The 24,926-nt window shown below is 41.7% G+C and overlaps 1 protein-coding gene across 5 annotated transcripts in view; it reads left to right on the forward strand.

Moving 5' to 3' along the window:
* Nucleotides 1-24,926, forward strand: part of hecw2a (HECT, C2 and WW domain containing E3 ubiquitin protein ligase 2a) — a 40,700-nt gene that overhangs the window by 7,161 nt on the left and 8,613 nt on the right. For 4 of the 5 annotated variants that reach the window (XM_071478134.1, XM_071478047.1, XM_071478309.1 and 1 more), the window contains 23 exons: nt 4,645-5,350; nt 8,911-9,018; nt 9,297-9,391; nt 10,660-10,726; nt 11,849-12,018; nt 12,129-12,268; nt 12,657-12,757; nt 12,837-13,684; nt 15,281-15,593; nt 15,710-15,802; nt 16,808-16,958; nt 17,406-17,512; nt 17,855-17,979; nt 18,435-18,620; nt 18,815-18,949; nt 19,246-19,366; nt 19,468-19,564; nt 19,779-19,862; nt 20,010-20,092; nt 21,507-21,627; nt 22,773-22,886; nt 23,479-23,631; nt 24,160-24,258. In XM_071478134.1, the coding sequence (XP_071334235.1) occupies nt 4,972-5,350; nt 8,911-9,018; nt 9,297-9,391; nt 10,660-10,726; nt 11,849-12,018; nt 12,129-12,268; nt 12,657-12,757; nt 12,837-13,684; nt 15,281-15,593; nt 15,710-15,802; nt 16,808-16,958; nt 17,406-17,512; nt 17,855-17,979; nt 18,435-18,620; nt 18,815-18,949; nt 19,246-19,366; nt 19,468-19,564; nt 19,779-19,862; nt 20,010-20,092; nt 21,507-21,627; nt 22,773-22,886; nt 23,479-23,631; nt 24,160-24,258 (3,890 nt within the window). In that variant the 5' untranslated portion in view covers nt 4,645-4,971. The remainder of the gene's footprint in view (nt 1-4,644; nt 5,351-8,910; nt 9,019-9,296; nt 9,392-10,659; nt 10,727-11,848; nt 12,019-12,128; nt 12,269-12,656; nt 12,758-12,836; nt 13,685-15,280; nt 15,594-15,709; nt 15,803-16,807; nt 16,959-17,405; nt 17,513-17,854; nt 17,980-18,434; nt 18,621-18,814; nt 18,950-19,245; nt 19,367-19,467; nt 19,565-19,778; nt 19,863-20,009; nt 20,093-21,506; nt 21,628-22,772; nt 22,887-23,478; nt 23,632-24,159; nt 24,259-24,926) is intronic. The other variant, XM_071478394.1, reaches the window with a different exon arrangement.

Here is a 24,926-nt window from a genome sequence, read left to right on the forward strand (position 1 = left end):
GGAAAAAGAAAACAGAGAGAAAGCAAGCAAGAAGGAATCCCTTTACTGACATCACAGCATCTATAACTCACAACACATGTTGAGTTGGCAAAAACACGGGGGCTGCAACTAGTGTTATTTTCATTATTGATTAATCCCATGATTATTTTTATTTAATTAATTGTTCAGTCAATAAAATGTAAGAAATTAGTGAGAATCTCAGTACCCTAGAGCCCAGCAAGATACATACAGTTAACCTGTTTTGCCCTAAGAGGAGATGACTATGCTTTCCATGTTTTTTTATTGTGAAGCAGCTCCAGGTATAAATACACAGGACTTCTGTAACTTTGTGATGTCACAACAAAACAGTCATCACTCTCAGCCATGCCCCAAGCCCTGCCCATCTGGACCCACCATCAAACCTTGCAGGATTTGGTTTCTCTGAGTGTTTACCTGAAATCGGCTACATTTTTATTGGATCACTCTTTAAACAGTCAGCCAATCAGAAGAGAGGCTTAGAGCCTCTTTTCTGATTGGCTCACCATCCTGTTGTTACTAGAGCTCCAGAGAGAAGCTTGAGAGAGGAGATGTAAAACTACACTGAGATGGTTTTTGGTTCTTTAAACCACAAATATATCTTCTGATGGATATCTACACTTCAAATAAAACACAGGAAAAGTGTAAAATATGGGACCTTTAAAATTATAGGATTGTAAACCCTTAAAACAAGATGTTTTTAGCTGCACATTAATACACGTTTTGGTGCTTAAGTGAGTATTGGGGCAGCAGGGCAGTGTGTGTGGGACTGAGGTTAAATCAACTATATGAAGGAACATGTCACCCAGTGCAACAGTCTTTCTCACTGATGTGTTTTAACAGAGCTCAGTGATACAGAGAAATAAGATATATCACAAGCAGCTCAAACACACATATTCACATTCATGTATGAAAAGTTTGTGCGTGTGAGTACAGCTGTGTCAGTTACCTGTGATTGTGACGATTCAATACATCTTCGTGCCATGAGGTGTGTAAGGGGAGGTGTGTAGACCTATTGCTACAATGGTGTCTGTCAGCCATGACTTTGACAAGGGACACTAGGCAAGACAAGACTTTCTCAGCCACTGCACTCACCAAAACACACCTGTCACAAAAAATGGCATTATTGTAAACCTCAAATACTTTGAAATCCTCTCTGACATCCAGTCCTCTGAAGAAATACCTTTTGACAAGATAGAAGAAAACAACAATCCAGCATATTCTGCCATGCTCCATCAGACCTTCTGCTGCAGATGTGTTTCTTTTTAGTATTCACTGCACAGTGGTGCAGAGCACAAAGTATCTGGTGCCTGATAACAGAACAGTGCTCAAATGACGATCTTTGCAAGACAGGTGTCAAATTTAACATCATCCCAGAGAATGGTTAGAATTAGAAACACGTTTTCGTTTTTGGGTCCTCAAATAACACCTTGTTTATCTGTGTCTGTTTCCTGAGAATCAATCACTAATCCCACATCAGGTCAGAGCTGTGCAGAGCAGTTGAACTGGGATTATAATGGGAAACAGGAATCTTTTAGAGGAAAAAGCATTGGAACGAGTCCAGGTTTTTCAGCGCCCCCTCCTGAGGTCATGTTTTGGTCTCTGCTGATTGTAGCTGGTAGACAAACTCTGTTTTGAGTGGGACTGGTGCAGCCACGGCATCTCCCACTCCACATCTGGGTTAGACAATGCCTGGTGAACATTAGGAGGGGGGGGGGGATTACTTGGACCACAGGAACACTTACATAACAACTCAGCAGTTACATATACACTTATTTTTGTTTCTTCTACAACCGCGGACGATTCTGCTTGAATATGGAAATGGCCCGGCCCTGCTGGTGCTATATGACTGTCCATGAGGCCATGTGCACACGTGAGCAGGATTTACGTATTGCTGCATCTGTGATGAAGGTTTTATTCTGTCATAAATCCCTGTATGTGGTGTGTGTGTGTGGGTGTGTGTGGGTGTGTGTGTGATGGAGCCACGCTCTGGTAATCTTGTCGAGTCAGGGACGTCCAGGCTTTCCTCATGTCAAATGCAGCAGATCTTATTTCAATATCAGCCCTGAGTTATCAAGAAACACAAGCAGTCCACATACATCAACCAGAGGCCAGTTCATCATTTCTGCTCAGTCAGTTCAAAATGCAAAGTGGATTGATTCAGATGCTTAAGAGCCATATATACAGTAAATTAGACAATTTTTCACGCAGATTACAGCGTCAGTCCTTTTTGTGTGTCTGCATCATTTTCTCTGTTTCTCTGCTGTTCTGGTTTCTGCAACAAGGGGTGTTTGGTCTAATGAGTTCTGTGACATTATAGGTTTGTATTGTACTGAATGGGATGTGAACAGTCTGAACTACTATTGTCCTCACTAGAATGTGGCATGTGAACAAACAACTAAATATTTTGTAAATTGAGAATATACCATCGTTCAAAGCCAGAATACTAAAACTTGAAAAAAAGATTATCTAGTGCTGACCATGTTTTTGTCTTGTAACTGTATATATTTAAATACGTGTAAAAGCATATTGGACGTCCTCTAACATATAGATGTCCCTTGTATGTAGCTACACATAAACCCATATCAGATAAATTGCTTATTAAATGTCCCATATTGTATAAAGTGAGATTTCCATGTCTTTTTAGATCATAAAGCAAGTCTAAGTTCTATATTAATAAGTGCTCAGTCAATAGATTAAATGTACAGGGCTCGTATAAAGAAACTGTGTCTTAAAACAAGCCATCGGGACTTCTGTAACTTTGTGATGTCACAACGAAGCAGTCACATTTTATAGTTGTTGCGAAACCAATACTAGTGTTAGAATGCCTCCAATACTACCTAAAATACTGTATATAGGATGTAGTGAGGCAAATAAAACTTATTATTAATTTAATATACTGCTACCAATAATAACATTAATGGGAAAGTAAGCAAAGTATCTTCTTGACACTGGTAAAGACCTAAACTATCTGCAATCGCTCTGAACATCATTGATGTCTGTCGTCACAACCCTACAGTGTGCAGCCGAAGAAAAAGATTTTTCTACATGATGGTATCTTATCAATATTTATTTAAAAAAAGGAAAAAATTGAATCAACACCATTGGTACAAATAGCTTATTCAACATACTTCTAATGGTGTTAATTTGCCAAATATTGTCAAAAATAAAAGAACGTGGTTCAAATAAAAGAAAAATCCATTCACCCATCAACAGTGAATGGAACAGTTAATATTTTATTTTTTTGTCCAAATTACACAAAAGAGATACAGTAATATACAAGCTTTAGATGTGCTGAAAGGCCAACTTCTTTTTTCTACCTTTAAACAGAGCTGTTTTCCCTGTTTCCAGTCTTTATGATAAGCTAAGCTAAAAGGTGCTGGTATTAGCTTCATATTTTAGGTACAGATATGAGAGTGGTATTGAGCTTGTCATCTGACTTTCTGTCAAACGGTTCCTGTAATAATCAAACTATAAGATAAAATGTCAGTGACAGTTATGTCATTTGTAGTTGTGGGTTTTCAGTTTTGCTTATTTGAATGCTAACAACTTTGCAATCCAAACTTTTTCATTAAATACAGTGACACAAACAGTGCACGCCACACACTGAATCCTGCAGAGGAGGTTTCAAAGCATGACTGAACAGCTCAATTTTTGAGACGTATACGCATTTAAAATGCCAAAGATATCAGGGCTTAGCTCAGACTACAGCCCACTTAGTTTTCCAGTGACTGCACCGGGCACACATTAGCTGAATATTACCAAACCTTTCTCCTTTGGATAAAAAAAAAAAAAAAAAAACAGCTTCTCAATCTGTCTAAAACCTGCCGCCCTTGGGTAGATTCTGAAGTCACATGTCATCCTTCCTTTAAAAACAAGATGGCTGTGGATGAGACTCTGACAGGACTCCCCAGACAGTTCCTAAACTGGTATTTGTTGATTGAAGAGCTTCCTGGGAGGCAGATACAGCTGCCTGTCTCCCCCTCTCTGTTTTACTGAGGCAGCCTGTGCTGACAGAAACCAGAGATGTACGTGTCTGTGTGTGTGTGTGTGTGTGTGTGTGTGTGTGTGTGTGTGTGTGTGTGTGTGTGTGTGTGTGTGTGTGTGTGTGCGATGGTTATTAGGATGATTTAAACATTTCTTCTTCCAGCTGTCTCATAGATAATGGATTTCAAATGAGGTATTTTAATATTTTCACTCTTCTCCACAGGGGGTAGATCTGTTTGCACCAGCAATAACAACATATAGACTTTAATTAAGTGTTTCATCATTCAAAGAAGTAAATAGTAAATTGTGTTCACTCCTTGCCATTTAGATACCAGTAAGCAATAAACTAAGAAAGGATAACTTACACAAGCTGTAAAAATAAAAATGAATTACAGTTGAATCCGTCCTCAGATACATTTCCTCTGTCATCAGAAAGGTTGTCAGAGAAGAAAGGACTGGAAGAAATGGCTGTGCAGGGTTATTTGTGTTGGTGACGGATTCTTTGACAGCAAACAACCCCCCCTGTTGACTAATGCTTGTTCAGTCATTTGTTGACGGTATGCAGTCATTGGTTTTGTTGTGTGCGAGCTATTTTGTTGCTCACAGATTTCTCTCTGTCTCTCCCTCTTTCTCCATCTTCAGGTTCCAATTGCCATTGGGTAACATGGATTGTTGAGGGATATCTTCAACTTTGACAGCTGTGTTAGGATGCGTGGACCAAAAATGCTGATAGTGGGGGCCTCTGTGTTGAAGGAATCTAAGGCTCCCATGTATTTCCTGTAATGACACTTCCTCAAACCAACTCTGACTGTTCAAACATGAGGATTTAAGTTGAGTCACCAGGGACGAATGAGCAAAATGCGTCATCACATCAACAGCCAGCTCAGTCAATAAGAAGCTCCTCATCTCTGCCTCAGTCTCAGCAACAGTTTTCCCTTCTCGTGGCTGTCTCTTCATCAGACACACAACATGCGCCCTTCCCTCGCCACAGCAGTCCTACCACCCAGGACCCGGTCACACAATCCACCCAACCTGGCCGTGGGAGGCCGTGAACACTTGTCAGCTCCACGAAGGCGCAGTCCGCACCTCCGGCACACCCTCAGCCCAGAAAACCTGCGGACTCTGGCGGAGAGGGGCGGGGCTGCAGTTGATACCGTCTCTGTCGTCAGCAGTCCCATAGGGCTTACACGGGCTAACAGCGACACAGACTTGGTGACCTTCCAGAGCCGGTCCTCGCTGACGGCGTCCACTCTGGAATACACACTGAACCGTGGTCAGAACCTCGTCATATCCTGGGATATCAAGGAGGAAGTGGACGCTACCGACTGGATCGGCCTGTACCACATTGGTTAGATGATTATTTTTACATATGTAGTTGATAGTAGAGCTGCTTTTAATTCTTCTGGGCAGGTCAAGGTCAAATCTCATGTCAGAGTCCCGGTCAAGTCTTGAGCCCTTGAGGATAGGTTCAAGTCACATCATAGGTCTTCATAAGTCTGTCTGTCTGTCTGCCACTGTCCTGTTAAAGTTTTAATTTTCTGGGATCTAGGACAGAAGGACAGAGACAGACAGACACCTGCCAAAGTACTCAAAAGTGACAGTGACTCGGCATTGGTGTTGGCATGGCAATAGATCCATCTCCATGACAACTGAGCAAACGTAATTTGGTTGAAAAGAGACAACCGTAGACACAACTATTTTCAAGGTGTAAAATTAACTTTCTTACTATTTTTACACTTTTATTTAAACTTGGCACTTACATAGTTTATTCTCACAAACCTTTTTCCACAGCAGACATTTTGACTTGTCATAGTAGGAGTATATAATGTTAACATCACTTAATCACTTAGGTCTGTTCAAGTGACCCAGTGGTGTGATAGTGAGCCAGCATTACTGGTACCAGGACCCTTAAACTGAAACAGCTAAATGGAGTTCATCAATTGTTATTTTTATCATTTACACCTGTGAATTTCCTACTGTGACATGTTAAAATGTCCTCTGTGAGAAAAGCCTACTTCATGCTACACTCGAAGACTGGTTTGACTCTAAATCAGCCGTGGTGCACGTGTCTCACAGTGTGATCTAGGACCATCAATCTGCATTAAGTAAGGTTTCATCATGTTCTCACAAAATTGTCAACTTTTGTGTTAAGTCAACAAATTTCAGAGCAGACAAGCCCAAGTTAAGTCTCAACTCCTCACTTTTGTGACTTGTCTAGCTCAAGTCCAAGTCTCAGATCTACAAGTCTGATAGTAATTCATATATTATAATAAATAGTTGTAATATATGATAGTAAATACTATACATTTTGAACATATATAAGCAGAATAAACAAAAACAAAAGACACAATCTCAATGCTTTGCTCACTCTGTACTGTTCTCTGTGCTTTCCCTAAAAATCTTCTTGCTGAACTCTTTCCAAAACTTGCTGGCACTCAGAACCAGAGCTGACTTGACCCCACCTGTCCTCAAAGCTTATCAGCTGATCCCGGTGTTTTATTATTGGAGGCCGAGAATAGCCAGGTAGAGTCTTGTGCAGGAGCTTCCATCTCCGAGTCGATACTGAAACTGGAGCTGTTGAGACTTAACACAGGACTGACTGAAGCTGAGTCAACAAGGAACAGCTCTGCCTTGGTGTACGATAACACACACACCATCACAAACCATGCATGTCTTGGTGTCAAGCAGGGTGGTCTCCAATAATGTATGCTAATCCTGCTTAGAGACAGGAATTTGACAGGGGGGAAATACATTGACCTGTGTGCTGAAGAAGGCTATCAGTCTCAGACTCTCTGACAGATCTGTCCATCATGGTGAAAAGTAATACAGCAGCAGCTGGGATCCACCGGCACATTTGTTTTTAACAATCCATGAATTCTATGCAGTTTTTCTTACAGAGTGAAAATTAAGACAAATGAGAATCTACTGCTGTTGCTGATCTTTACAAAGTTAAAGGATTAATTTGTTTGCATACAAAAAAACTACATCTCCCATTAAAAATTACCAGCATGCTAATGCAATGCATATCATAACTTCTTTTTTTTCCATGTCCAAAATATTCACCAACAATCTCTTTTAAAGTAATTGGTTTCCTGTTAAACAAAAAAAAAAAAAAAAACTCATCAGCACCCCCTCAGTCCTCAGTCCTGCTGTTATCACAGACATGTCTGAGCTAGCCACAGTCCCTCAACTTCCTCATGATGTTTAACCTGCAATGGTCTGGGGCTAATGGGAAATGATGTTCATTAAAGCCAAACCAAAAACTGAAATATTAAAGATGCACTCCACTGATTTTACACATAAAGTTCAGTTTACTTGTCATGAGATGTACTACTTACTTTGTGAAAACAGTGTATGTTTTGTATATTGTTTTTACAGGGGAGAGATTACTCATTTATTTACCATCTCTCCCGTCTCTTTACTCTCTTTCCTTTTAATTCTTAAAACCAGCTGTCCATTTTGATTCGCTTCTCTTTTTTTTTTTAAATTCTCATTTTGCCATGAATGTAATCTTTTAGCGCGCAATCAGACTCATATAGCAAACAAGTTCATGATGTGGTCTGGTGGCGACAACATAAAAGTTCCTGTCATTGGTGTATGACAGTAATGGGCCTTAATATGAGACAAAAAAAACAAAATAATAAAAGCGTTTTTTTTTTTTTTACATGTTTGCCTTGGAGACAAAGTAAAATTGTAAAAGAAGCTCTGACTGAAGAACTTGAAGGGGTTTAAAAGAGGGGGTCAAATGAAATGATGCTTTTGGCAGCATTATGGGAAATGTAGGATCCAGTGTAACCTACATTAGGGTATTTGTTGCTTCAGTTTGACCACTTTCTTTTGATAATAATGACAAAAGTCTGACTTGCAAAATATCTAAAGCTCACACACAAAATACAGATTAAAACAGGAGCTGCCCTGATGAAGATAATAAATTATTTTCATGCTTTTTCTAACATAATGTTTCAAATTGCAGAATTAATGTTGTTATTCCAGTCTGACAAAATTGAATGTGAAGACATCGCTGCCAAGTCCATAAGTTTGCCTTTTCATTATGGTGTGAAAGTTGTCTCTTTACACCAGATAATTACTGCTGTAATACAGTGATGTTGAGGGAAAATTGCAGCCTGTGAGCTGTTCAGTGTGATCTATTGTGTTAGTAATGGTCTCTGACTTCTGAGAGGTCATGCAGTTACTTTATAAAAGAATAAAGTTGATGTTTGTTTTAACTTGTTTACCAAATAATTAGCTACATTTCTGATGACCTCCAGGGCCTAACCTGTCTGAATTAGTCTCCCTTGTAGATGAGATGCTATGTGGGGGAGAGGCATGGTGTAAACTGCTGGTGCCGGGCGAGGCGTCAGGTCACTTCATATCGATCATAAGGCTGCCAGGACTTCATTATCTGCTCCAGGGTCTTATACCCCAGAGGGGCTACAGCTTTCCTTGACTAAGCAGACACTCAATGATAAGCAACCTGCCCTTCCCTCCTCCACTCCCCTTCAAATACAAACACACACAAGCATGCTCGCACTCACGCACACACACATATATTCTGTATACAATACGCAGCCCTCCCTAGAAACTCTCCAGCAGTCAGCTGAGTTTGGTGCTTCATTAATCTGTGTGCGAAAGTGCTACGTACAGCGGAATTCCCCCTCCCTGTTTTTAACTCAGAGGAAGTTTGGTGTTTGTCCTTCTGGTTAGAGGTTGTAGGGAGTTTATTTTGGGAATGGATTTCACTGATTAAAGAAATACACTGCAGACTAAACTTACTGAAAGGCAGAACAGATGCAGCTTGCTTGCAGTTTTTCCTAGCAGAGTCCGGAGCTTAGCCGCAGTCATCCGTTGTTTGATTTAACATTCTTTGGTTTGAAAATGTCAAAACACCAGATTTAACATCTTTTCCAGATGAAACCAGTCCATCCAACGTGTGGGACTGTAAGAACAGAGGGGTGAATGGCACCCAGAAAGGACAGATTGTTTGGAGGCTGGAGGCCGGGCCCTACTTTATGGAGCGTAAGTTCATACTTAATGATACAAGTAAAATAAATCTATAAAAAAATAACTTGCTCTATACTGTAAAATATTTAATCATCCAGAATTAAATTTTTTTCTGGTATACAAGGTAAAAAGGATTTAAAGTGTCATATATGCAACCATTGTTATGCTCTTGTGATTTAATGGTAACTGCTGTATATTAACCATATATTCAGAATTAATCTCACTATACGTCAGAGATTTAAAGATCAAAGTTTGCTTCCATCTCCCATAACTCTTCACTGCTTCCTCTACAGCTGAGACCAAGATCTGTTTCAAGTATTACCATGGAGTGAGTGGAGCCCTGCGAGCTACAACCCCCTGCATCACTGTGAAGAATCCAGCAGTCCTGGTCTGTGGCCCCCGTTCACACCTGATTAACATGCGTCACGGTTGATCCAATCACAAGCAGACAGCTCTAAGCACATCAGTTCACACCTGGCATTAGACCGACATCTCCACGGTGACCACTTGTGATCGGAGCTTACTTCACCGTTCATATGCAAATAAACACAGACATCAGACCAAATGTGTCGTTGTTTTCAGCCAGACTGAGTATGTCAGACTGGTCTGTTGAGAGAGGGAGAGAGAGAGGGAGCGAGGGAGCGAGGGAGGGAGGGAGAGAGGGAGAGAGAGAGAGAGGGAGGGAGGGAGGGGTACAGAGGGACAGAGTGAGTCAATGCACTGTGCAAACCATTACAGTTAAATACAGGTTTAACCATTTGAAAAACTAAAAAGAAATAGAAAATCAATATGTGGGGGTCATTGTTGATATTGTTGTGGGCCACCACAAATAAATCAATATAATCTGTGTTCGGTTCATTATTAATCAGCATTGGGATGAATGTCAGAGGACGTCAGTGGAGGAGGTGGTAATTCAGGACACATTCGTGTGGTCCAGACCACCTCCGAATGTGGTCTGAGTGATCGGATCTCAGATGCGTCCCCAGGTCATCTTGGGTGCGTTCACACCTTTACTTCCACTTGTGACCAGATCACCTGAGACTCATGTTAATGCCAGGTCTGAACAGGTGTGTATGTGTGCTTGTGTGAGCTCAGCTGTAGCATTATGGGTAAATTCGTATTTGTTGACATGTTGTTGAGATGTGAGAGTCACCTGCTGAAAAGAAAACTGCTTTAAAGCATGATTACATTACATTTAACAGTGGTGTTCACAAAAATCAGAGATGAATAAAGCCTTTAAGCAGATTTTAAGTTTCTACAAGTTGAGTTTTGAACTGAAATGAATATAAAACCAGTGACTGTATGTTTGGCTGGAATCCTCTCATGGATAATATTCTTTGAAAAATGGTCAGTAGTCATGTGAAGTTCACATGAAATGTACTTAAAGGAGCCTCACAGTAGTGTAAATACTTATATATTACCGAATCAGTCCCTAACACTTTGCCGTCCAAATGAGTAAAGTAATTGTCAGTGAGCGGTGCATCCTCGCTGCTGCAGGGTGCACTGAATTTAACCCCCTGCACCTCCCAGCTTGTTTTCTCTCTAGTATTTAGATTTATGTGGCTTCAGTAAGACAGACACAGGTGTGTGTTTGTGTCTGGTCCCTTGGTTTTTATCTCATGTTGGCAGAGTGTGACACTGTCTCCTCTCTCTCAGGTGGAGGGGGTGGCGGAGCAGGTGGGTGTTGAACATCCTCGGAAACTGATCAGCTTTACTTTGACAGGTGAGTTGAGAAGTTTCTCTGTTTATTTTATATTAGAAGACATTTTGATTGATATTATAAAGTGCATATTTTAGTGGCACAACGCTATTCAGACAGCTCTGTAGTCATCCTCAAAAACAAATCAGAGCAAATCTTGAAGTTGAGTCAGTAACGTGAAGTAGATTTAACAAAGCCCAAAAACACAGAGCAGACTTTTGGATTTAATCTTATCTTCATCTTTGTCAAACAGCTTCCTTTGGGAAAATCCAGAGTAAACTCTCAAAGCTGTTCAGGAAACACAGTGGTCCTTGAATTTAAAGAGGTGTTTTCCTCACAGAGAAAGACAGAGTTTTATCAGTTTTCTGTTGAAGGTGGGCAAAATCTGATTTAGGATAATGAGTTTACAAGAACACAAAGTCTTTTTACAACTTGCTCACACAAAACCACTCCGGATGCCAATCACCGGTATAAATTTTGGTAATTTTCAGTAATAAGACATTTGTGGACATTGGAGTGGATGTTAAATATAAACACCTTTGTTTTGGGAAAAGTTGACTTTCAGTCAGCCCACTTCAATACTTGTTTGGTCTACTGATATCAATGGAAATCAATGGAAAAAAAAGTTACCTCTTCAGTTCACCTACAAATGAATAAATGTACTAATTTATGGTCTAAATAGGTTTCCTGCGTGTGACAGTCACTGAGTTAACAAATTAATTGACACTTAGTTGTTTGTCTGTTGGTCGTATGCGTATTTGTGTATGAAGGTATGTGTATATATAAATTTTTTGTCTTTTAATATACATCCCTTTTTTGGATTGTAAAATAGTCTCTTGGATACATATTGTCTATAAAAAAGGAAAAGAAGAAAAAGGATGTTGAGAAGAGAAGGTTCTTGGCAATACTGTACATTTGCTGCAGACTTCTCACACTTTGTAACCACAAGGGTTTTTCTCTGTAATTGGTGAAATGTTCTCAATTATCCTCTAAATAAAGAATGGAAAAAAACACTTTCTTCTGTTGGCCATTATGTATCTGCAGGTCAAATTTTGCACCAGAAGGCAGAGAAGAGAGAACCAGTCCTTCTCTTCCCTCGCCTACATATTTGACCCCTGTGGTTATGAGACTGCTGTTTTGTTGCAGATTTGCGTGCCAACGGCCTGAAGAAGGGCATGTTTTTTAACCCGGACCCGTACCTGAAGATGTCCATCCACCCAGGGAAGAGGAGTGTCTTCCCCATCTTCAGTCATCACGGTCAAGAACGAAGATCTGCCATCATTGCTAACACCACCAACCCCGTCTGGCATGGAGAGGTGATTTACACGCCCAAAACCACTTTACCATCAGACACACACTCACTGTCAAACAGTATATCATCAACATGTAACTGACTGATGTTGTGTGTGTTTTTGTCTCTCTGCAGAAATACACATTCGTAGCACTAATGACAGACATCCTGTATATTGAAGTAAAGGACAAGTTTGCAAAAAGCCGACCAATCATCAAACGCTTCCTCGGTCAGCTGACGATCCCTGTGCAGCGGCTTATTGAAAAAATACCTGGGTAGGTGACGAACATGTGTTGACGCACACACACAGAATCTCACACACACAATCAGGGCATACTCTTTACTTCCTTTATGTAAAACAACCCAGCTTCAGAAGGACATTTATGATCCTCTGTGTATAATGTAAGGGCACAGGTTTGGTTTCAACATTGGCAGGGACACAACAACCCTGCCACACCTCTGAGACAAACAGGACTTTAATATGCTGTCGACCAAATGGTTTATTAACATAAGATCAGTGCGATCAGTGCGAACTGAGATCACTTAATATTGGTAGAGACATGTCCCTACTGTCCATCTGCAAACCCACTCTCTTGGTATAATGTTACAAACGCACCCTCACAGATCCCTCAGTGATGTTTTCCTCTCTGTTTGACTGTCCAGTGTTCAGCCTGTGAGTTTCCCTCTGTGTCGGCGTCTCCCCACTGAACACGTAAGCGGCCAGTTGCAGTTCAAAGTGGAGCTCACCTCAACTGGGCCTGACGGTAAATCTGCATTTAAATGGTCTTTGAGTTTTTCTTTACAGAAGTATTTGTTTTCATCAACCTGTTCTGCCTCCTTTAGGTGCTTCTCCTGATTCTATCATTGGCATTTCCTCCCTGAACGGAGCTCCAGGGACTCCATCTGATGATGAGGACCTGCCTCATCACCTTCCGGGGGTGGTCTCTGCAGGCCCCTCCCCTACTGGCTCCCAGGGCTCCCAAGGCATGTGGGAAGGTGGGGCCATGGCCTGCCCAGAGAAGGACCTGCCACTTGTTGGAGCTGAGGCGAGATATGTGGAGCCTGAAAGCTTCTCGGGCCATGAAATGCTCCAGAGGTCATTCAGTGAGGGTCTGGATGCTATTGAGGCCCCCAAGGGTCCTGGTGAAAGACCCCTGGGTGCGGCCTCACCTAAACTGCGCTCTAGCTTCCCCACACACACAAGGCTCAGCTCTATGTTGCACATAGATTCAGACGAGGACGAAGAGAGGTCGGGGGCCAATGACATCACTCCAGTGCCGCTGTCACCGCTGCTGATAAATGGAGAGCCTCTAGATGTCGGCGGTCCCGACGAAGAGGACCCGTTTCCTGAGCTACAGCAGGAGCCTGAGCAGCTGGAGCCCTCGTTGCTTGAGGAGGAGCCCGAGGGTTCAGGTGCTCTGGCAGAAGACGTGCCCCCCGAGGTCGACGTGGAGGGAGGTCTCGACCTGGATGATGTTTTGGAGCCAGACGTCTTCTCTGAGGTGGAGGAGGCGCCTTTCACAGAGGCTGTGTCTCATAACACTTTGCCAGAGGGAGGAGAGGTGCCTGAGGAAGGAAGGGTGCTTGGCGAGGAGCCCTCATCAGAGATCGACACCTGCTCCATGGCAACAGCCCCGCAGACGGTCTTCTCATCATCAGAGAGCTGTCCAATCACACTCACCACTGCTGTGGTGAGTTCATTATCTTTATCACGATTCAACTCTTTGTTCATGTGTGTTACTACAAAACCACAAATGTCGACATTAGGACTGTAACAAAAACGAATGTTCATTGTTTATTGATCTATTGATTACTTTGACAAAACAACAAAAACCAAATAATCAAAATGTCAGAAAATGGTGAAGAATTTCCAGTCAACTCACTAATTAACTCAAAATTAAAGAAATCCAAGACTCAAATTTCATGTAAATATATTTTAACATGTTTTATTTATTAGCAATTTTAGCAAGTTTGGATTTTATCAGGCGTTTGTGCAAAGTGTCCTGTGGGGTTTTTCTTTTACAAAAACAAGTTATGGTTGGATTCAGTGTTTCTTACCAGATGTACTGTGTGATGCTGAGTGCATTTCCCTCTATAGAAAACATTTACAAAGCCTGTTTTTTTTTATTTTAAATTATACATTCTTTACATCAATGTACCATTCTTCTTCTTCACTGCCTTTGTTGGTGCTTTTCTGTATTTGTTTGCTGTCATTAATCAATAACAGGATGTGAATTGCGTAGCAGGTGTGAATGTATGTCCTCATGATACCAGTGGTCAAAACTCCACATGTTCTCTTTAAACACTGAGACTGAAATGTTGAATGAAACAACGATTGATTTTTACTGAAATGCAGGAGCAAGCTAAAATTTAAATAATTAAAAAATTTGAATAAATTATTAAACAACTGTGACAGACGATACAGCTGATTGTCTATAAACTGAAACCATGATGAATGTGCATTAATTTACTGTTGTGCAGTGTAAACCTTCCTGTGAGGTTTATCTTGTCAAATCTTTTTGACGCACCTCCTTATACAATCTCCCAGCACTTATTAAATAGATGTTGAATACATGAATGTTTGCGACTGCACCGTAGCTTTACTATTGTCCTTTACTTGGATAAAAGCCTCTGCAAAATGAGTAAATGTAAATATAGATGTTTAATCTGCCAGAAAACTAAAACAAATGGAAACAAGGTGATCAACTTCAAAACTGCCTCTCGGCTAATATTCAGCATAGTCTGCTCAGCTGATCATATGACCATGCTCAGTCTACTGTGCTGTGGCTGAGTGACATTAGTTTCTTCACAGTGAACACGTTGTACTGAGCAGCAGTTTCTGCAGGGTCCTAGCCCCAGCTGTTCTTGTGTCACACTGCACCATAACACTGTACTGTACACGGTTGTAATTTTGTGGTTTGTCTGACTTGTTTTGTTCTAGCAGTGAATCTCTAGGACCAGAGCATGAGAGTGGAAACCAGTTTCTGTTTGTTTCCATTGAGCCGTCACACCTACGCACCAAATTATATTTGCATGAAGTCTAAAGTCTCTCAGCTTTCTTTTGTTGCCTTGGTGATGGAGCCAATGCTGCTCATGTTGTGAGCTGCCGGTTAGATTGACAGACTTCCTGTAATTCACAGATATTTTATAGCAGTAGCAGTGCAGATATTTTGCACCTCGGCTATGTATGTGAATCACCCAGTGAGGCTAACTTGTTTCACCATCACCTCTAAAATTATTGTCATTTTATCCGTCGCTTTCACTCATTATTTTCTTTTATTTTTTAGGATATTTTGCAGGAAGCGGAGGAGGGAGCGGAGACGGCCATAGATCCAGGGGGAGATGTGGTCCCCAGCACCCCGCCAACCACTCAAGCTGTAGACGATGAAGGGGGCGGGCAGGCTGGTGTCACTGAGGCTGAAGGAGAAGCTCCGGCAGCCAGCGAGCAACAGGAGGTGGAGGAGATCGGTGTAAGGAGGCTCAGTCTGCAGGCTGCAGGGGGCGTGGCTGAAGGAGTGGAAGGGGAGGAGACAAAGCCACAGGAGGAGGCGGGGTCTGCAGATTCAGAGCAGGTTACCACAGAAACAGACGGAGAGGAAGGTACTAGATGTTTTGTTTTGTTAACTGATCATCGGTGACGTTCTAAACATATTTTCACCATTTTCACTCTATTAAAACTAAATTCTTTCTGTGTTCTGTATGATCTCTGTGTTCAGGTACCCATGTCAACGGCCATCCTGTACGTTCGCTTCCCTCTGTACGTCACGACATCCACCGATACCAACGCGTGGACGAGCCTCTACCCCCCAGTGAGTGTGTGTGTCTGTATGCACCATATCGTTCGTCTGCTTTATCTCTTTATGCCACCATCTGTGTTTATGTGTCTGTGTTTGTCTCCATGTCCATGTTCTACTGAGTGAACCTAAGTAAAGCTACAAACTTTGGACCACAAATTATAACTCCAAATCACTTAAAGGAAGAAGATTCATGCAGTAGTTTCTCACTCTGTAATGAGACAAAGTGGAAATAAGGATAAAATAAAATTATCGGAAGCTTTGCAGACTTTTTCAGCCACATGAATTGGGCTTTAGTGAATTATTAAAATGTTTTAAACAGAGATTCATGGTCCCTAGAGGATAAATCCTAATGACTTTTGTGATCTCTTGACTTTTTATCTTGTGATGTTAATGGTTTTGGTTCTAAGTAAAATATTGAAACAATTATCAGATGGATTGCCTCCAATTTTGTGAAGACATTCATGTTCACAAATTAACTTTAATAACTTTGGTTACTCTCTAGTGAACAGGTCAAAGTTTAAATTTCACCATTACTTTATTTTATGACTTTTAAAAATTATGATTTTCATCAGTATCAGCTGTATTTTGTGTTTAGTGCTAATTAGCAAATGTTAGCTCGCTAATTAAAGTGGAGACCAGGGTAAATCTTACCCACTTAACATCAACAAGTTAGCATTGTCAGTGTGTTGATATTAGCATGGTTTAGACGTTAATTCATACTGTATATTTGAGTTAGTTTACTAAAAATATATGTACACTGTTTACACAGGTAATTATTTAGACATTTATGTTCACACAGTTAAGTATTTATGTATTTATGTTTACACAATTATTATTTACATATTTACAAGTTAAAATATTTCCATCTGAATGTTTAATAACTTAGTAATAATAACTAAGTTATAGTAACTTCCTGAATCCGTCTGTGTAGTTTCCCTCTTATTTACCTCAGACTAAGTTTACATTTAGGAATTAAACTAAACATCTCCTTTGAATCCACTGTTAATTTCCTCTCAGACTGGGAGGCTCGTATCGACAGCCATGGGAGGATCTTCTTTGTGGATCACGTGAACAGGACCACCACATGGCAGCGTCCCACCGGTCCTCCTGCCCCACAGGGCCTGACCCGCTCCAACTCCATTCAGCAGATGGAGCAGCTCAACCGCAGGTAGGCTTTGTAAAGAGAAATGTGCTTCTCTGTCCTCCATAGTGTTCTCGTTAGTAAATATTTACAAGTATAGGTATTTACTGAATAGGTTTAGTTTTTCATAGTGGCTTTCAACAGACTAGAGAAGCAAAACAAAGCTTGCGTGCTCACAAAAATGCCCACTCAGAGACTTATTTTGTTATGTTTTCTCTTTTAATGGGACATTGCCTCTGGGTTTCTCTTTGTTTCTCCTCATCTTGAGTTTTTTTCTGAACCTTTGAATAAAAACAGGTATACAAAGACTTTGAATAGGGGAGTGCTTCTGTATTGTTCTGTATGCACTGAAAATGCCTCAGTTTTAATCTTTGATTTTTATCGAAATAAGTGAATGGAAAAAGTTTTGTTCCAAGTCTACATTTGTTTGCTGAACTTGTGCAACACTATATTTCACCATGCTCTGAATCACAGATACCAGAGCATCAGGAGGACCATAACCAACAGTGATCGCTCAGAGGAAAGCTCGGTCGACCTGCTACCTGAACCAGAAAGTGAAATGATGCCTCAGTCCATTTCTGGTTAGTTTCAACAGACCTGCTACAAACAAATACACAAACAGAAAAAAATAGAGGTTTCATTCCCAAGACCTGTGCATCTGTTCTGAGAAACAATATTTTTACAATTAAATGACTCATCTCTGAGTCTGATATAAAGGTCTCGGAACAGCAGAACTCTACAGAGATGTTTTTATATCCGTGACACAAAATGTTTCATTTGTAACTGAAATTCCTTACTGCAATTGTTTGTGCCACAGTCTTATTATACTGTATCAAAACAAAGCCTTATGTTATGAAATGACCTGCACACCTGAGTGTCTCCCTGTTTCAAAGAGTGACTAGTCCATGTTGATTCTGTTGCAGAATACCGGCGAGAAAGTGCCGTCACTCACGCCAGCGGTCGCTCGCGCCTCTCTCTGCTGCTCCAGTCGCCCAGCGCCAAGTTCCTGTGCAGCCCCGACTTCTTCACCGTGCTGCATTCAAACCCTGTCAGTCTAACGTGCTTCATCTCTTCTGTCACCTTTGACCCTGCAGTTCTTCTACATAGATCTAGCTGCATGTGAACAGCACTCTCTACTCAGTGGTTTGGCTCAGTTCTCGTCACAGTTATTGAACTCAGACATAGTAACTGAATGAGCCACTGAGTTCACTGTGTAGTGCTACAATCCAGCACTGTATTACAGTGTATGACTGTATATACTGTTGTTCAGTACAAGTTACGAATCTGGTTAATGAGTTAAACATGAGTGATGGTCAGTGAATGCAATCATTTCTTAGAGATAAATAATTTATTATAAGATGACTTTGCCTCCATCTTTCTTTTTCATCATTATAAAAAGCATATTTTGGACTCTTTGGACTCTTCAAACTGATTCCAGAGCCGTTGTCTCGTCTGTCTTCTGTCTCACTGTAATGACCTCGCTGCTCCGCCCTCTCTACACAGAGTGCCTACCGCATGTTTACGAGCAACACCTGCCTGAAGCACATGATCAGTAAGGTGCGCCGGGACGCTCATTACTTCGAGCGCTACCAGCACAACCGCGACCTCGTCTCCTTCCTCAACATGTTCTCCAACAAGCAGCTGGAGCTTCCCCGAGGCTGGGAGATGAAGCACGACCATACTGGGAAGGTGTGTGTGTGTGTGTGTGTGTGAGACCCCTGACCTAGGATAACACCATGTGCATCCTGTCATTATAATCTCTGCTCAGTTGTCCAGCGCGGCTTTTTTAAAAATAGTCCTTATTTTCAGTGCAGAACATGTGAAGATATGTTTCTGTGAGTTTATCCGTGCATGACTGTCGGTATTTGCATCTCACTCTCCAGCCCTTCTTTGTGGATCACAACTGTCGCTCCACGACCTTCATTGACCCGCGGCTGCCCCTCCAGAGTTCTCGCTCAACCGGGCTGCTGGCCCACCGGCAGCATCTGAGCCGCCAGCGCAGCCACAGCGCCGGGGAGGTGAGAGACTACCCATCACCTGGAGTCAACTGAAGGCTCACACAACGATGCCATGTTTACAGAGCCCACTTTGAAGAGAAGAAGTGAAGTGAAAGATTCGTGTCACACCCTAACCCTCCTGGTATATTTTGAAAAACGGTTTGCAGAAGTGTAAAGACTAAAAGATTTATTGTTAGTGGGCGGGAACATGCAAACTAACAGGTATCCAACAGTGATAGTGGTAGAGATGCGGTCAGTTTTTGGTGATGACAGACAGGCGGATCGGTGTCAGAACTAGGATGCGACCTGAACTGTAGTGCTTCCTTTTGACACAGGTCGTGGACGACTCTCGCCAAACCACCCCGTCCGTCATGCCCCGCCCCTCCAGCACCTTCAGCGGCTCCAGTCGGAGTCAGTACCACGACATGGTGCCTGTGGGTGAGTGGGGCAGAACTGCATCTACACATGCATAGATACAAGTGTGAACACACACAAGACACAGAACGCACATCCCTAATTGTCTCATCTTATCCCTCCAGCCTACAATGATAAAATAGTGGCGTTTCTACGGCAACCCAACATCTTTGAGATACTGCAGGAAAGGCAACCCGAGCTTGCCAGAAACCACTCGCTCAAGTATGTCTCCCTTCCTCTCATTGTTTCCTCTCTTTCATTGCGTCTCTTCTCACTCCACCCCCACGCCCCTCTTCGTCTCCAGCCTTGCTCATCTCCAGCACCTCCATTATCATCATCATCAGTCATCCTCAACACACAGTTAACCTTTAATCCTGATGGATTGTGCCAGTTTACCCCCTGATGTTTGTGTTTGTGTGTGTGTTCGTGTTTGCAGGGAGAAGGTGCAGTTTATTCGCAGTGAGGGAGTCAATGGGCTGGCTCGTCTCTCTAGTGACGCTGACCTCGTCATACTGCTGAGGTGAGTCCTGTGTGTGTTTGTGTGTGGGTGTGGGCGACTGATTAAAGGCTACTTGTGAAAATTAGAACAAGTGGGCCCCACCACTCCCAGTTCACGTCCTAAATCCCGTTTTAACCACCTACACTAATGCTGCACTGTTGTCTCCAGCTTATTTGAGGAGGAGGTGATGTCATATGTGCCACCATTACTCCACCCAGGTTACTGCATCTCCTCTCCTCAGAGTTCCCCTGGTAAGTCTCTGTCTCACTCTGTCTGCATCACCCCATCTGCAGCAGCTTTATTAACACATTTTCTCTTTATTAAATTCTTACCTGTTATGAAATTCTACACCTTTCAGCATGGGATTTCGTTTACATTGTCTGATTAAATAGAAAAGGCAATTTCACAGTTCCATATATGGCATAGCTTGATGTCAGGCTCAGATAAAACATAGTGCACACTCAAATGAATAAAAGCACATTAGTAGCTTGACAGGAATAGTTAGTTGTTGAAGGTTAGAGTCGGGTTATGATGGAAAAGAATGACATCGGACAAGGTTTCTGTCTGACCATGCTGGAAGTCAAGTCAAGCCAGCAGTCGTAGAGATGGGACTGTCACAATATTGATTACGTACAGTGATAATGGTGCATGTTTTCAGACAGTCTTTACTAAATGTCTTTCATAGTGTTGGGTTCAGTTATTCATCTGAAAAGTGCCACAAAATGTGAAGAATGATCAAAGAGAGAAATTCAAACCCTGCTTCCTTTTTGTTGATCACCTGATCACAAAAATCACTTGATCACCTGCAACTCACTGTAGCCTCCAATCTGCCCTGAACATGCAGCACAGCCGAAAAGACATATCTTCTACCTCTGATATCATAAAGACGATGATGGCTGAAGCTCTTGTGAAGCGACAACCACCACCACTCGCTCCCGACAAGAAACCATGTTTGGCAGGAGAGAAAACTTACAAATAACCCCTTTAAACAAATTGTCAGCTAAAACTCAACCATCTTTAGACCTTGGAAATGTGTGGGGGAGGGGAATTACCAAAGCTGTTGACCATCGAACAAGCACCGCTGATGAAGTATGTGGCCACTTCAGATGAGTCATTAATTGAACTGCAGTTGACTTGTCCTCATCTAGTCTCCTTATCTCTATTTCAAATACAAACACACACACTGATACAGACTTCTTTCCTTCAGCTCTTCTGTCACTGTTTATCTTCTTCTGTCTGACCTTCTGTGTACGCTCTTCACCTCTTTATACTGAGCCTTCCTCTAACCTTAAACTGTTCCACCAAATCTCTGATGTTCACACATTTCCAGACATTCACGGTGAAGCTCAGAGCTGGAAAAACAGGTTCTCTGTCTCTGTATTTTGTCTCTGAAATGAATGAATGAGTAACACTGATGGAAAATAACAATCCAGGATTAACCTGCATACAGTGCAGGATTCCTCGCACATTCAGGCTTTACCCAATTTCTGCTTGGGATCATTAAAATTTAATTTTATCTCATTCTCCCTGTATCTCTCCCGTCTTTTTATTGTCCGTTAACGTCTCTGTTGTACCTACTGCCTGATTATTTCTCCGCCCTTTCTCTTTCCCTCTGTGTCTTTCTGTCGGTCTGTCTTCTTTCTCTCTCTCTCACTTATACCTCAGGCACCCAGCGAGCCAACGCCCGCGCTCCTGCTCCCTATAAGCGCGATTTTGAGGCTAAACTGAGGAACTTCTATCGAAAGCTGGAGACTAAGGGTTATGGCCAAGGACCAGGGAAAGTCAAGTATGTTTGAATACTGAGGTTTAAAGAGATCGGTGTATTGGTGTATCTCTTATTTAGCACTGGTTTATATAAAAATTATAAAAATAGCAATAATTCTTTTGGCCAGTTAATTCAATTTCTTTGTTTACTGTTAAACTGTGGTGTAAATGGAAACAGGAAGACAAGGAAGGAAGTGGTGTCTGTTCAGTAGTGGGTTGGGAAGCAGGAGAGTAGCTGTTCTGTCATTAAAATACTAAGGGGAGATTAGTTTGTCTGAAGGGATTAAAAATCATTATTTCTGCAAAAATTAAGTCTAGTTGTATGAATATCTACTAAGTATGAATATCTTGTGAATATCTTGGAGATTGGTAATTGGGCTTTACAGTGTTTAAGGATGTGTCAACAAATCCCATAGAAAAGACACAAACAAACAATAAATTCATCCGACTGACAATTATTGTGTGTTTCCAAAGCCTGATAATGTATCTTATTCCTCTGAGCCTCAGAGCTCCATTGTTTTCAAAACTATTAAAACACATCAGGGAACCACACTGTTGCACTGACTGACATGTTCCTTCATTATAATGAACACACATAGTGTTGTTTATTTTGAGTCAGTCCCACACGCGCCATCGTGCTGTAAATACTCACTAGAGCACCAAATGCAAATTAATCCGCAGCTAAAAATAGTCCCCAACAAATGCACTGTTTATCCCTGTTTGAGTAATGTTTGCTAAAAACTACAGTGTTCAGCTTTTATCGGAAATTACAGAACTTTAGAAAAAAATGAACTGTATGTTTTTTAAAACTGTATATCCTGACCATACTGTCTTTTGATGAGATTTGTTGACATTAAGAAACATCTAGATTACTGGCAGCCTTCTTGTTTATGTTTCATCTGTCAGCAGTGTTTAAATGTTAATACATAACATAGCATCAACTCTTCCAGTGTTAACACAGCCATAACTTCAAACCCAAAAACTGTAGTGTTCTCTTCAGCCTTGTTGTAAAGTTCAAAAGAATTAAATTAACTAATTAAACTAATACTGTATGAGTTTATACAAAGTAAAATGTCAACATAAAAAGCCGCCATTGCTCACATCAGGTCTAATTCTATTTGGTGTGTATAATACTGTTTGCATATTTCTCTGTGTGTTTGCTCCCAGGCTGATCATACGCAGGGACCACCTCCTGGAGGACGCCTTCAACCAGATCATGTGTTACTCCCGTAAAGACCTCCAGAGGAGTAAACTTTATGTCAGCTTCGTGGGCGAGGATGGGTGAGAAAATTACATTTCACTCCCTGTTCGTTCCCTCGTCCCGCTGAAGACAGTGCAGGTGTGAAATGTGTTTATTTGCTAACTGTAATCGATCCAGGTGAGTTTTACTGAGCGTTCATTCTTATCCTGAGCTTCACAACTTATAATTACACACACACACGTGGTAACACCCCAGTGAATCCACAGTCCTCTGGTGAATAAGCAGCTGGAGTAAGTGGGTGGAAAAAAACACACACAACATTTTAATATCAATAAGATCCTCACAAAGATGATTGACAGCATCTACGCTATGTTTTATGTCGTGTTTTTATAGATGGGGGAGTGACTGACAATAAATCCTCTGCTGTCAGTTCACTGTATAATCTTGTGTCCTTTTCTTGTTGCAAATGCACAAGAGCTGATGATTGTCGGTTTGTTTCTTTGCTGACATAACCACCAGCTCTCCAGACTTTAGACTGTCTACACCAAAGTCTAATATACAGTATATAATATACGTTTTCCCTTTAAGTGTTTTGTGTGACTGAGGAACATTCATTGATCCACGTTTCCTGCTGACATGTATACACTGTGTTTTACGATATTTGTTTTGCAGACTGGACTACAGTGGACCCTCCAGAGAGTTTTTCTTCCTGGTGTCCAGAGAACTGTTCAACCCATACTACGGCCTGTTTGAATATTCAGCCAACGACACGTACACTGTCCAGATCAGCCCCATGTCTGCCTTTGTAGACAACCACCATGAGTGGTGAGGTCTCCTTATGTGTCTGTGTACTGTATCTACAGAATGTCTGTCTGTCCGTTTGTCGTATGTTTGTTGAAGCGACACTTGCTGCCCTGCTAACTGTAAAGTCTTTGTTCTGTCTGCTCTGGCTGCTGGTCCCAAAATAGAAGCAATTTGCGGGGTGCTGTGTGGAAATTTGGATCATCTGTCTGAGGCTCACCAGTCAATTTTGTCTTAGTGACAGTGATTAAATGGACGAAGGATGGATGGATGATTGGAGAGATGGATGATCAGACTGATGAATGGAGGGGCAGACAAGTAGACCGAAAAATCATAATGTCGTAGGCTGGATGAAGAAGATAACGTGGTTAAATAAGGCCGTGAAGGAAACAAGAACTTAAACAAGTTTAAGATCTAAAAGGAATAAACCACCTGCATCTGGTTCTCCAAACAGGCCACATCACTTGATCTGAAAAGGGATTTGAAGACACTAATCAATCCAGCTGTGGTGCTGGTGCCTGGATTCACCTGTGTTTCTTGTGCTGTGTCCAGGTTTCGCTTCAGTGGGCGTATCCTGGGGCTGGCTCTCGTCCATCAGTACCTGCTGGATGCCTTCTTTACCCGACCCTTCTACAAGGGGCTTCTTCGCATGTGAGTCCCGCAGCCTGTTTCCCTCTGACTCCATATAACCTGCTGGGCCCCAGCATTTCCAATTAGATCCCCCTCGCTAAGTGTTAGACCTGAGAATATCAGATTCTCTCAGCCCGCATGGCTCAGTTTCCTCTCAGCTGGAGCTGCATCCTTATTAATAGCTTTGTCCAAACCATTTAAATCCTGCCAAATGTCTGCATTAAGGGTTGGGGTTAGAAGACAGATGTTTATGTAATAATAAGGGTTCTTAAAGGAGCTTTTTGTAAGTTTTTGCTATTGCCACATAGCCAGCGTTAGCATTAACAGCTGTTTACTTACCAGTCTAGAAGAAATGTTGTGACTTCAGCATCAAACATCACAGCTGTCACCAGATGTGGAAAGCAACGCCAATGTTAATTCTTGTCCTTATCACCTCTTTTCTTCTACTGAAGTAAGTATGCTAACCAGCTAGCCCCGGCCCGTCTTGTCACTTTCCGATAGTGACTCACTGTAGACTCCAATCTGCCCCGAAGACATAGTTCTGCTTACGTATTATACGTATTATAACCTTTTGGCCGAAGCTCTTGTCAAGCAACAATCACCAATAGGATTTATCAAACATACAGAGGTGTACACATCGTTTACAAATACATCAAATATTTCATGCTGCATTACAGGGAAATGTTCAG

The sequence above is a fragment of the Trachinotus anak genome, unplaced genomic scaffold (genome assembly GCF_046630095.1).
Source record: "Trachinotus anak isolate AG129_WGS33_773 ecotype Australia unplaced genomic scaffold, CSIRO_AGI_Tana_v1 ptg000001l, whole genome shotgun sequence".
NCBI lineage: Eukaryota > Metazoa > Chordata > Actinopteri > Carangiformes > Carangidae > Trachinotus > Trachinotus anak.